We start from the raw sequence: 12,928 nt of genomic DNA, 5'->3' as shown, positions 1-12,928 counted from the left end.
TTGTATGCTGCTGGATCCAAATGATTGAATTACAGGTTTCATGTTATGTGTAGCATGAATTTTAGTGGACTATCTTTAAACCACACGCAGTTAATATGCATATCCACAACCAGACCCTAAGGAACTGTGAAGAAAAAAAGAATTGAAAGCTAGGAGTGCTATTCAAAGTTATGGAAAGAACAATGAATAACAGTACAATTAAGTCCTAATCTAATGTCTGCATCCAACAACAGTGGTTCATTCACATTAGAATTGCACAGTAGTGCAACTGTTACACACATAAGATGTAACTTGTCAATTGTCATGGAGATGTAACTTGGTTTCTGATTCTGCTGGAACGCCTAACTGGAGTAACTATCTCTTCTTCTACTCCTCCACCCTTCAAAATATAACCAGAAAGTGTAAGAAACAAAGTCTGATTATAGACAAGTAACAAAGGATAGCTATGATGTATGTACTTACATGCTTGCTAGGTCTCTTCTCTAATGTGGTAAAACTGCCGTAGGAAGGTGAACCTGTAGAGTAATCTGATGAAGCAAGAGATTCTCTCCTGTAAGGTTTTCTAGTCTTCCTTTCTTGGCTCTGATATTGATTTGATTCCTTGAGTCCTTTGTTGCTGTAAGAAGACGAGGTCCTCTCGTAGCTACTCATTTCTGATGGGCACAACTCGTTAGCTATATCTAGTTCTGTCTCCCAATTCTTGGAGGGTATCTTTTCAAGGATTGTATCCTTGGAGCTAACTGACACTGGACTGTATTCCGATTTCTTGCATGGCATGGGTTGTTCCATGGGCACTGAAGCATTTGGTGTGGAAGGCTTTCCTCTCTTTGTGTAGATGAAAGCTGAAGCTGCTAATAGACACAAGACAAGTAGAGAAAACCCCATCATATTATTATTTTTGAGAAATTGGTCTTCTTCTTGTCCATTAATCGTAAAATCTACAGCTTCAGAACTTTGAAAGTTGTTAGCCAAATCTTCGGTTTTGAGGTTCTCAGACTTTTCTTCTTCATGGAAGAAGGTTTCAGCGATGTTGTTCAAGCCATCACCCTGAGGTTCAGTGTCCACATTGTTCAAGTCATCATGTTGAATTACACTAGCCTGCGGTGAGATCACACTTTGCTGGTTTTCAGTGTCCACATTGCTCTGAAGTTCAGCTTGCATCTCAACAGCAAATTCAACACCCTTGCTCTCCTCTGTCTCTAAATGATCTAGTTCAATCATCTCAACCTCAATTCCTTGCTGTACTTCATCAGGTTCTTCTGAAACTAGTTCCGTGGTTTCAAAAGCTTCATTCTCTTGATCGTCTTGTTCATCATCATCTTCGTCTACTGCATCATCTGCTTCAATCTCTCGGTAATGCTTGTTATCAAATAGTTCAGTTCCAGCATCTCTCTCACTTACAGGCTCCATTACACTGGGATCAAACTTTAGGTGCCCCTCAATCATACGATCTTCTATCAAATGACTCAAATTAGCATACTGGAAGGAACCCAGTTTGTGCACTTCTCTTGAACTGGAAACGATGTCGGAAATGTAAGACAAGAAGCTAGCTGACCAGTGCTGTAGATTTTGAGTGATACGATCAAGATTGGCTTTTGCAAACTCTCTAACTTCAGGCGGCACCTGAAAATTTGATAGGCTTATTTCTTCCATTCCATTAGTAAAGGCCGGAGACTTAACCACTAGAACTGAAAAGCAAGCAAAACACAGAAACAGAAGCAAAGTAATGAACTTTGATCCGGTTGAAAAACGTGATTTTAACGTTCTGTTAGCCTTCAAGCTCTGGTTTGATTCAGAGACATTATGCCCCTCTTCTTCTCCTTCATTCACCGTTTCCTCTGAAGAAATCTCCTCCAAATCTCTTTGCAAACCTTCTGTCAGTGTTTCTGCAGTAACATCAGTGTCTGAATGGCTTTCAGATGCAAAGAGTTCATCGAGCTGCTGGCTGTCTCTTTCCCGATAAAGCTCAATTCGAGGATTTGGTCTATAGTGAAGAAACTGAGGCCTTGGAGAAAGGTAGTTGGTTTTAGGGTCATAAGGAAGCACCAATGGATCAGAATCAAGTGGTGCCAAAACAGGACAAGAAGGTGAGATTGAAGCTCTAGGACTAATCTTGAAGCTGGGATCCACATTAACTGAATCCTTTTCTTCTGCAACAGTCTTCGGAACCGAATCAGAATCGTTTACGGACTCCTTGTGATCAAATTCTGCCTTGCTTTTCAAAGGTTCCTCGTGTTCATGAGTCAAACCCCATGGAGTTGGTTCGGTATCAGCGAATGGCACCTTCTGGTTTAAGCTAATCTCTGGGGTTGACTCAGTATCTTCAATGATTATGCTTTTATCAGAAAACGAAACCTTCTTCTGGTTCGAACCAATCTCCTGTGTTGACTCAATATCTTCCGTGATAACGCTTCTAACATCAGAGAATGAGACCTTCTTCTGCTTCAGAGCAACCTCCGGCGTTGTTGCACCGTTATCTTCCATGGTTAGGCTCTTTACATCAGAGAACGAAAGAGAAGATCGAGCTGGCTCATTTCTCTCAACCAAGATTTGCTTTCTTGGTGATGCATTGATCTTTGAAGCAGCAGAGATTGTTGGTGACATGAAATTCTTCGCACCCTTCAAAAGAGCAGGCGATTTGACTCTTGTCGGTTTGAGATTCTGGTCTCTACTGTTTTCCTTGTCGGGATCACGCAAAGAAGCTACACTTTCCCGGCCAGTGGAATGTCTTCGAGGAAAACCTGGAAGTATAAGAACACAACTCTCACTGTTTGTTTCCTGGGAAAATTTACATTACAACTTATCTAACCATGATACTAAACATGCAGAACTAAAAAACACTATAAAAATACAAATTAAGAAACCAAACTTTAATTCCTTTAAAACCCAGACTAGATTCAACAACATAATAATGCCCACAATTTCCTTTTTAGTTTCAAACCTAAAATTCTTAAAGCAAAAAGAAAACAGAAAATTATATCTTTAAAAGGCAAGAAAAAAGAAATTAGAACCTGAAGGACTGTTAGCCGGAGTTTTTGGGTTAAATGCTTTGCGATTAGTGATGACAGATGGCTTAGTAAAAGGATTTCCACTGAAACTTCTTCTCATAGGATCGTGGGTTTCAGCTTTTTTCAAATTAGGGTTCATTTTACATGAAGAAGAAGAAATCTTGGGTGGTGATGCCATGATGGGTTTTGATTCAATTCAATGGGAATTTGTGTTTTTAGAAAGAAAAGAAAATAGAGAAGTCGTTGAAGCAAGAATGTTAAAGATTGTGAAGGTCAATATGGTGCTCGAGTTTTGAATGAAAATTACGTAACGGCTAGTTTCCTTTTTTGAAAAAAAAAAGTTGGGATTGGGATTTTGACCGTTAGGATAAGGGGGAAAAAAACGTCTATATGGTCTTCACTTTTTGCTTTGAATTAAATAAGTTGAAAGAAATCCTGAAATATTTTTTTTGTTTTTTTTACTATCTTTGAATTTGTATTTATTTATTATATTTTCTATTTAAAATAAAAGTTTGCCTTATGTTAAAAAACTTATTTGTATATAAATTAAATAATAGGGGATTTATTTGGATAAAATTAAATATTACAAAAATATAAATTTGTTTTTTTGGAAAGTCTAAGGTTGTTTAATGCTTTTTAAAAAAAATTAATTTAGCTAATAAGAAAATAATTAAGAGTCATGCTCCTCTAGCTTCTTTTTTCCTTCTACTTCCAAGCGCCATTGGTTGACCCAATAGATTCAAATGTCTCAACCAACAATACCTCTTAATTCAATTCTTTTTTTTGTTTTTGCATATAAGCTACCTCAAAAACTTACATGACTAAATTTAGTTAACATTGACATTGTTTTCAATATAAGAGGACACAAGTTCAAAAGCGCTGAAGCACATTATTCTTTTATTTAAGAATTAAAGGGGCATTATAGATAATTCTAAACATTATATCAAAAAAAAAAATTACGAGGAGCTATCCGACAAGCTTCTTAATCGGGAGATATTCTTTCAAAACTTTTCTCTCCACAAAGCTCAAATCTCCACTCCCAATTCTTCCTTTTGTCCTAATACATAACAACAGTCATGGTAACAACTTTCAAGGTTTAATGCCAACCATGACCTCTATGGCCACACAGCTTGAGTTTGTAGATCTAGATCTCATAAACATTAAGAAGCAAATGCCAACTTTGCATCCAGACAAGATGCCCCAACATTATCATGGCTCCTTAATACTAGTGTACTGAAGAAATTTGTATGGAATGGACACAGATTCTACTAAATTAAATACATCAAACTCATCTTTTACACATGATAACACCTTTTATGCACCATCTATTAAGCAAAATCTTATTTTTGTTCCACAATTTTGTTAACAAAATTTAAAGTTCATTGAATGATGCATATGGCTACTGCTTGTTGGTTCTGTTCTTTCTAAAGAGAATTTTTTTTTTTCACTCTCCCAAAACACAGTATTCCCCTATCAAAGATGCAATATCGCCATTTCATACAGTTTCTACTCTCAAACCAGCATCTGGACTCTAATTATCTTTCTCAAACAGAGAGAAATCAGGAAATAGCAAGTGAGGTGCATCATGCAATGTGTGTATCATGTTGTTTTCTCAGTGTTTAAGCTGCCTCGAAAAGAAAAAAGTGGGTTAAGGAAAAGGAAAATGGTTGATGTTAGAAAGTATCTAACTCGAGACATCCTTATATAAAATATATTCGAACCAAATCGTGCTTATTGTGCTTTACTATGTTTCAGAAGCATCAGTTCAAATGTATCAAACAATCTCGAAAATTATTGACAGGGGAAAGGAACAAATGCATATACATACACATATATAGTCACAATCTCAGGCTCTCAGCATCATATAACAAGAAATTTCCATAAAATACTGCCGCAGGTTAAATTGCTAGCTTGCTTCACATAACTAGAGTGGTGAGGTCCAATTTGCTTTCATGGTTCTGTTACAATCATATACTGATCATTACTTCCATGCAACTAAATTTCCTCAAGAAACACAAAATGTCAAGGAATTTGGACTTGTACCTTCTTGGACTTGACTGGTAGTTTTGTTCTCTTTAAGATTTCTTTGGGGATGGTATTGGCGATGTTGGAGGCTTCAAGTCCTCATACCTGGTAATTTATATGAGAAGATTATGCAACAGAGTCCCACAGCTCCAGATTTTGTAAACTAGCAGGTCTAGTAGACATGCAGAAAATATATATGCAGGCGTGTGTGTTCATGCATCAAGAAACGCAAATCACAAAGAAGGATAGGTTTATATGTATGTGTGTGTGTGTGTGAAGATTTGATGACCACGATTGAGATTGGAGTGGGTGTAATGCATATTTCCAGTATAGAAAATTACCTTAATGGCATTGTTATGAAGTCATTGGATTCATGAAATCATATTTAAACAAATGAGAAACAAAGAATAAAACCAGGGAACTCACATTGCAAAAGGAGAAAGTGGTCTTGGTGTTGGTTTGGTATTATGCTGTTCATCACTTGGTTTATCTGCTATAGAAGATTGAGCTGTGCTATTTCCTGATAATGTAGCACCTTCGGACCCACTATCCACTGGTGCAGTAGTCGGTGCTCTAGGAGATGGCGTTGAAGGAGGCTTAAGATCAGCATACCTGAAAATGTCAGAGGGCTACAATGAATGGAATGGAAAGAATAAAATGGCTGCACAAAAAATCAAACCGAAACTGAATTGGGAAGGTTGTTCAACAAGTGTATACGTATGCATGCATGATGTCCTTGCACCAAGAAACTCAAATCACAAAGAATGCCACTTATATTTATATGAGAAGGTTCTACGATTAGGATTGATTTTTGAAGTGGTTATTATGCATATTTCTACTATAGAAAAATACTTTCTTGGCATTGTTATGAAGTAAAGAATTCATAAAATTATATTTCAACAAAAGAGAAAGAAAGAAGAAAACCAGGGAACTCACATAGCAAAAGGAGAAAGTGGTCTTGGTGTTGGTTTGGTATCAGGCTGTTCATCACCTGGTTTATCAGCTATCGGAGATTGAGCTGTGCTGTTTCCTGACAATGTATCACCTTCGGACCCACTGTCTGCTGGTGCAGTTGTTGGTGCTCTAGGAGATGGTGATGTAGGGGGCTTAAGATCGGCATATCTGAAACAGTTGGAGGGCTATAATGAATGGTACGGAGAAACTAAATGGCCAAACAAGAAATCAAACCAAGATTAAAACTGGAAGGTTGTTCAAAAAGGTAAAAAGTGAATACAAAGTCACCATAATATTAAAGATAAGTGAATAAAAGATCACAATATATACATGTTATTATTATATTGAAGCAAATCAAAGAAACAGACTAAAGTGTTTAACTGCTTAATTCTTATCATATAATTTGATAAGGCACCAGGCAAAAAACCTACTACACGATAAAAATGTTATGTTGTGATAGTTATACTTTGCGGCATGGCAGAAAATAGAGGAAATGGGATCAATATAAATGAGGAGAAAAACTGTAATGTTTTTATTTTGAAGAAGAATAAGGAGAATCAGCCAAAGAAGGACAACCCCAAAATACAGTAGCAAACTTACGCATAATAGGGAGAACGACTAGTTGACTGCTTGGATGAATCCTTCTCAATGATGTCAGTAGCCACAGCTGCTGGCACACTGTTTCCTTCAGTGGAAGTTGAGACATTTTCTGCTGGTGCAGAGGCACTGGAACTTACTTCTTTGGGCCCACCTGGTGTTGGACTAGGAGAGCTAGGTGGCTTCAAGTCGTCATAGCTATCAAAATCAGTCAGCTCTTATCTTTAACATACTTGATATGAAGGCATAACTCAGCTACTATTGAATAGATTGGCTTACACTGTGTAGGGAGACAGTGGCTCTGTTTCCAGAACTTTTGCCTGTGCAGGCTCCTTCTCAGTAGGGGTAGTTGGTTTCTCGGTTACAATGCTCCTAGCAGGTGCTGGATCAGGCTTAGTGGGAGTATCATATTCCTGTTTACATCAGGGCAGAAAGTTAATTGGACACTAAGGTTGTTTGTGTAGCTGAATGATCAACAGATATTTATCGGTACACTGACTTCTTCCTTACAAGTCACAACCATTGCATGTTACGAATCATTTCCTAAACCAAGACAGCATTTAAAAATGACCCTCGGATCCACCCTGCCTGTTGAGCCACCACGCTAACATGGCTAGCCCTCATATGAACTATTGATCACCTGCTCTTCATAGAGATGAGAGACTAAACGAGAAAAGATCATTTCTACTTCAGGAACATCACACTTTCTTTATCAAACAATTTAAGCAATTTCTCATAGGAGAGATGCAGTATAGTCATGTCTTAGACGATGGAAAGGCTCAAAATCTCAAAGAATGTTTTATGTACGCTTCACGAGCTCAAGCTCTGCCACTCAGTTTCTCAATTGTGTTACATGTTCACAGAAAAGAGCCAAGTCTCTTCTGCACTCTAACAGTACCTTAGGAGAGGAAATGTCAGCACGCTGAGATGGTATCTTTGCAAGAAGTTTCTCCATAGGTCTCAATGGAGCAGTTGTTTCAGCAACAACTTCTACCACCTTACAGTATGAAAGGCTTCGGTTTTTGGCCATGCAGGCCATGAGTTCAGCCACCTTCAATTCATTGATATTGTGAGAAACACTTAAAAAGTTGCAAAATGAAATTCAACGTTAAAAGTTTGTATATACACCTGAAGATTTGACACCAGGCCACCAAATAAAGTGTCTTCAGTGGATAGGGTGATATTATGAGTTTCCTTGAAAGCATCAGTGGGGCGCTCCATTCCTCCTGGTCTGACTATCTGAACAGGAACTTCAAGATGAGTAACCAAATCCAGATAAGATTCCTCTCTACAGCTTGTGATATACAAAAATTGCAGGTATTTCTAAATGCACTTACAGTGTAAGGAAGACCACTTGCAATGAGTGCTTCTTCTGCCTTTCTCTTCCAGATGAGGACCCCCCAAAACAAACTTAGATGCGAAAAAGATAAAATGAAAACACTAAATCTTTGTTCCAATCTATTGCAAAATAAAGAATATATATGGGGTCAAAATTTTATGCAAGAAAACCTTAAAAGAAGGGACTCACTTGAGAATAGCTGCAGGAAATCCGACTTTATTTGTTCCCAAAGATGAAACCAAAATAAAGTGGTTAACCTTCACAGCGGTGGCTGCTCATCAGGTAAAAAAAGTTCAAGTTTCACCATACAGAGTGTAAAGAGGACAATATTGTCCAAATACAGAGGAAATTAACTCATCAAATAAGAAGTCTAGGACCCAAAATTTCATTTCTCTCATTTAATCTTTAAGCATCACCTTTATTAATTTAGCAAGTTTTAAGTATTCCTTGAGATTTATAAAATATAAAATAAATAATGCACAGATGCCCTTGAATTATTACAGCAAGTTGTCCACCTCTCTCTTTTCAGGAAAAGAAGAAGAAAAAACATGTAATTGCTGCAATTGCTACAGGGCAGATGCGAACTAACAGATATGCCAGTGGTTCTCCATTTTGTTTACCTGCATCAATAAGATTCTTCGTGGCTTGGTAGTCGATCCGATATGGTCCTGTAATATCAAAAATTTCCTTCTCACTGGCACCAATGCAGCATATGACTACTGATGCATTGCCTATGGCTGGTGCAATTGTATCTTGTTTCTCCAAGTCACATTCCACAATTTCAAGCTTTTCTACAGCTGGTCTAAAGAACAAAGATTGCCTGTTACTAGCTATGACATCATTATTGCGATATTATAAGTTTGGGTATACTTTCCATCAGGTGAGATTCTCTCAAGGTGGATGATACAGATGGAATGATTGGAAAGGCAAGTGGAATGGAGAGTAAGTATAATATTATCCTTTCATATATTTTGAATCATAGTTTTATCCAATGTTGAGAATGATAAAGTATAAGAAGAAACCAATTCCCTAGGCTCTCTTGTCCTTACGTGTAGTTCCTTCAGGATCAAGCTTCAACTGCTTGACACTCTGCATTAAAATTTCTCTTCAAATACAAGCATAACTTGGACCTAGAAACAATAAAAGATTAATACATTAACAAGTACAACAGATACCTGCACAAGAGTTTCCGCTTTCTGAGCACTCCTAACTCCAGCTCTAACTCGAAAACCAAGTTTCAAAAGCTCCCTGAAGAGTCATGAGCTTAGCACATACTAGAAACTGCATTTCCAGTTGTTAAATTTCAAGTGAAGCTGCCAGTGAGTTTTAACCTGACTGTTCGAGAGCCTACCCTGCCAGTTGCACCAGCAACAAAAGCAAGATCCTCATCTTTTGAATCTGCTTTGTTTGAGATTGTTCCAGCCGTCTCAGAGCTGATTTTCGTTGTTTCTAGCAATAAAAATGGATGATAATGATCATATGGCAGTAAACACATGTCAGGTGGGATAAACAAACTGCTGAAGCAATAATGCAAAATAAACCACATTTCTGCAACTATATCTGATTTACCAACCACTAAACAATCATATGGAACAAGTCTATATACAAGGACAGCTTCAGTTCTACAATACATAAATGGTTTAACTGGGACAATTCTACTGAAAAGCCTATTTCATTTGGCTACAAGAAAAGGGAAAAAAAAATATTAGAGAACTTTAATTCTTTGAAATGCATCTTATTAAATCTTGAAATAAGCGAAGGACGGATGGCATTAAGTCAATATCAAATACTCTTATAGTCTACTCTAGATATTAATTTGACACTGAAATACCAACTTGGACATAATTGGGTAAAAGCACCATGTAGGCTCCTATACTAAAAATCAGATTGCATTTTGCCCCTCTACTCAAAAAAAGGGCAAATTAGCCCCTGTATGCTAGATCAAGAAGCAAATTGATCCTTTTTGTTAAAGATTTCATCCATTTGTACTATTAAAAACTGGTGTGGCTGACAGAATAACCAAATAGTAATATGTAGCATGTCACGTGTACCTCATGCTGGCGTACAGTAACTAATTTTTATAGTAGAAATGGATAGAATTTTTAATAGAAGGACCAATTTGCTCTTTGATCTAATGTACAAGGACTAATTTGCCCATTTTGTGAGTAGAGGGGCAAAATGCAATCTAACTACTACTACAATAGCTTCCATGTTACTTTTACCACACTAGTTGTCAACAGCAAGATCAATCATCAGTAGCCCTGATTACCAGAAAGAGGAAACGAATTGGACTAAAATCTGGCATTTCCGTATAAAAGGACAGCACAAGCTATAGACACAATTGTTTACATATGCCACTGTAGATGTTGTTTTCTAGTCTGCATTGTTACAAGAGTAAATCCTTGATAACTTAATTGCAATTTTTTTTCAATGACACAAGGACTTTAGTCATTGCCAATTAGGGTAACTTTAAATTCCTATGATTCAAACAGCTACATGTTCATCCCTGTGACTAAGGTTTTTGCATGACAAAGTGAAATTGGTCATATCTTACCAAAAATTTCACAAGCATAAAATGTCAAAAAAAAGACTACATGTTAACAGCTGAATCAAATTCAAAGGACAAACCATTTGATATAAACCCTAAAGAAAATAGCCAACAAAAATGGGAAATTTTCAAACTTTAATTACCCGAGGCTTGAGCTCTGAAATCAAAGAATTTGAGCTTTCTACCATGTGGGTATTTTTTACAAGTGGGAAGCTTGAGAATTCGACCATATCCAAGGGGTTTCTCAATGAACCCACTTCTGGACAGAGATGAAGGTACTGTTGTAATGGCTGGTGGCTGTAGGGAGCAACTCTCCATTATTGAAGCCAAAAATAAAAATAAAAATAGAAGAAAATCAGGATCAAACTATTTTCTTTATTGGCAATGAGGCACCTGCTGCCACACCATGTTGATATGATGGGTCCCTAAGGATTGTGAGCTGGCTGCTTCTCCTACTGCCACCATTGCCAAACAATATACATACTTGATTTCTTTTATCTTTTCTTTTTATGGTTCCAAAAATTTAATGCTTTTTCTTTATTACAAAAGAATTATGCCCATGAAAAATTGAATTATTTTTTCTTTTTCATTAAGTTTAATTATACATATATGTGTAGGAAAATACAATAAGTCCAGTGGATATCAAACTACACGAAATGATCCAGCCTATAAAGTACACAAAATTTATTATGTTTGAAATTATTGGGGTTAATTTCACCAAACACCTCCAAATTTTGTTCATATTTTAAATTCATTTTGAATTTTAAATTTTGTAATTGAGTTCTCAAAATATTAATATCATATCAATTACGTCCTTCCACTATGCTAATTGTGAATTTGTTGTAAAAATAAATTATTAATACGTGTGCAATTATCACATGGACAACTTAAATTTATCGTGTTAAAAAATAATATTATTAAAATAAAAATTACACATGTTTACAATTTAGTTACATACTATAAATATATTCTATGTGATATCTAAACTAATAGGAGGGAGCAAGCGAGGCCCTAACCTTCATAATATAAAAATTATGCTTTTAGCCCCTAATTTATAAAATTTTAAGTAAATAAGTTGTGAAATTATAGTTTGCCCTCTTCCAAAATGATATACTTTTGATTTTGTCCTTCTAAAACCTATAAACATACATGTCAATACAATGGTGAAATTGTATTTTAACTCTCACAAAAATATATTATTGAATTATATCAAGGTGGCTACATTAAATCGTTGGACATAATCACGGAGGGATTCATTTGCTCCCCGACGGATGGTCATCAAATAAGCTGGGGATTGCTGGAGCATCTTGTTGGCTAAGAAGCGACTCATGAATTGTCCTACTAGCTAGTCAAAAGAGTGGATGGACCCCAGAGGCAATGGTAGGTACCACTGTTGAGCTGTTTGCAAGGAGGTCATGGAGAAAGCCTTGCACTTGACCCCATTGGATGCTCTTATTATGTTCATATGATTGGTATACCGGGCTAGATGGTCTTTCGAGTCCCCTGAACCATTGTATACAAATTTTGGAAATTTGAAAGAAGCCGAAATGTGGTTATCAAGGACTTTAGGAGCTAACGACTCATTAGAGTAATTCTAGATAAATTCGTCCGTTTTCACTCCTTTTACTTCTTGCATCAATTTCACCATGAAAACTCTGAGTTGCTCTTCTATAAAGACATTGTTATTACCCTAAGAATGTTGGGAGGCTATTGGAAGGTCTGCATTGTTCCTGCGAAGGTCACATGGTTTATTGTGCTCGCGGTTTTTGCAAAGGGCAGATTGTGCTTCATCTTATTGGCAAGCTCGATTCTCTTGCTTGGGAACCTCCCACGCAACTTTCAACTCAGCAATTAGTTGCTCATTCTGAGCGTTCCTTTGATTAAGGATACACAATTATTCATGTTGTTCTTTAAATAAGTGTTCTTGCTTAGAGAACAGCTCTTCCAAATGTCACAGTTTCTCCTGAGTTTTTGAGTCATGAGGCTAGGGGCCAAAAGCTTGTTGATGAGAACCCTGGTTTATTGGGGTAGGAGTTACAGTTGACAGAGGTGTGTGGCTGTGAGGCAAGTTATGGCTTGCTGCAAACAATGGCTACTTGATCCAAAGGCCTAAGAGGAGGCACACCAAGTGTGGCTAATGTTTTGTGGCTGCTAAGGGAGCTGTTAAGTATGATTCCGATTTCAGTCAAATTTGAAAAATAATCTTCTAGTTAAACTCTGTTTTTTCGTTTCAGTCAAACACTGATTTGTTTAAATTATTTTATTATTATTTGACATATGAATTTAGCCTATAAATAGGCTCTTTTACAACCTTAGAAAATACACCCATTAGATATTAGAACTCATAACACATTTAGAGAATTTTGTGTTTACGTTTTGAGAGTTCTTTATTTTTTGGGTTTTCGGGGTTTAGTTTTTATCTCCATCTTTTTGTACTCTTCGTTTCTTTTGCCATTA

General features: G+C 36.7%; 2 protein-coding genes across 2 annotated transcripts; both read right to left on the bottom strand.

Moving 5' to 3' along the window:
- Nucleotides 1-127: 127 nt before the first annotated feature.
- LOC105795155 (uncharacterized) lies at nucleotides 128-3,340 on the bottom strand. Its single transcript, XM_012624656.2, has 3 exons — nucleotides 3,012-3,340; nucleotides 463-2,741; nucleotides 128-379 (listed from the first exon to the last, which is right to left on the bottom strand). The coding sequence occupies exons 1-3, from the start codon at nucleotides 3,184-3,186 to the stop codon at nucleotides 302-304; spliced, it is 2,532 nt and encodes an 843-aa protein (XP_012480110.2). The 5' UTR covers nucleotides 3,187-3,340; the 3' UTR covers nucleotides 128-301.
- Nucleotides 3,341-4,675: 1,335 nt separating this feature from the next.
- On the bottom strand, nucleotides 4,676-10,818 carry LOC105795154 (protein TIC 62, chloroplastic). The gene is made up of 15 exons (XM_012624653.2): nucleotides 10,615-10,818; nucleotides 9,255-9,372; nucleotides 9,099-9,171; nucleotides 8,973-9,012; nucleotides 8,544-8,720; nucleotides 8,113-8,194; nucleotides 7,922-7,994; nucleotides 7,713-7,823; nucleotides 7,483-7,635; nucleotides 6,864-6,997; nucleotides 6,588-6,782; nucleotides 5,970-6,155; nucleotides 5,460-5,645; nucleotides 5,052-5,138; nucleotides 4,676-4,966 (listed from the first exon to the last, which is right to left on the bottom strand). Exons 1-14 carry the CDS (start codon nucleotides 10,787-10,789, stop codon nucleotides 5,084-5,086), a joined length of 1,758 nt encoding a protein of 585 aa, XP_012480107.2. The 5' UTR covers nucleotides 10,790-10,818; the 3' UTR covers nucleotides 4,676-4,966; nucleotides 5,052-5,083.
- Nucleotides 10,819-12,928: the final 2,110 nt, after the last annotated feature.

Source organism: Gossypium raimondii, chromosome 3 (genome assembly GCF_025698545.1).
Source record: "Gossypium raimondii isolate GPD5lz chromosome 3, ASM2569854v1, whole genome shotgun sequence".
Taxonomy (NCBI): domain Eukaryota; kingdom Viridiplantae; phylum Streptophyta; class Magnoliopsida; order Malvales; family Malvaceae; genus Gossypium; species Gossypium raimondii.
Note: the sequence above shows the minus strand (reverse complement) of the source record. Positions and strands in the feature narration are given on the sequence as shown.

Coding starts and splice junctions, on each gene's coding strand:
- LOC105795155 (XM_012624656.2), bottom strand. CDS start 3,186: ATGGCATCACCACCCAAGATTTCTTCTTCTTCATGTAAAATGAACCCT. Junction 2,742..3,011: donor TCCGGCTAACAGTCCTTCAG/GTTCTAATTTCT, acceptor TTATACTTCCAG/GTTTTCCTCGAAGACATTCC. Junction 380..462: donor AGAAGAGACCTAGCAAGCAT/GTAAGTACATAC, acceptor TATATTTTGAAG/GGTGGAGGAGTAGAAGAAGA.
- LOC105795154 (XM_012624653.2), bottom strand. CDS start 10,789: ATGGAGAGTTGCTCCCTACAGCCACCAGCCATTACAACAGTACCTTCA. Junction 9,172..9,254: donor GTAGGCTCTCGAACAGTCAG/GTTAAAACTCAC, acceptor ATGACTCTTCAG/GGAGCTTTTGAAACTTGGTT. Junction 6,998..7,482: donor CTGACATTTCCTCTCCTAAG/GTACTGTTAGAG, acceptor TGATGTAAACAG/GAATATGATACTCCCACTAA.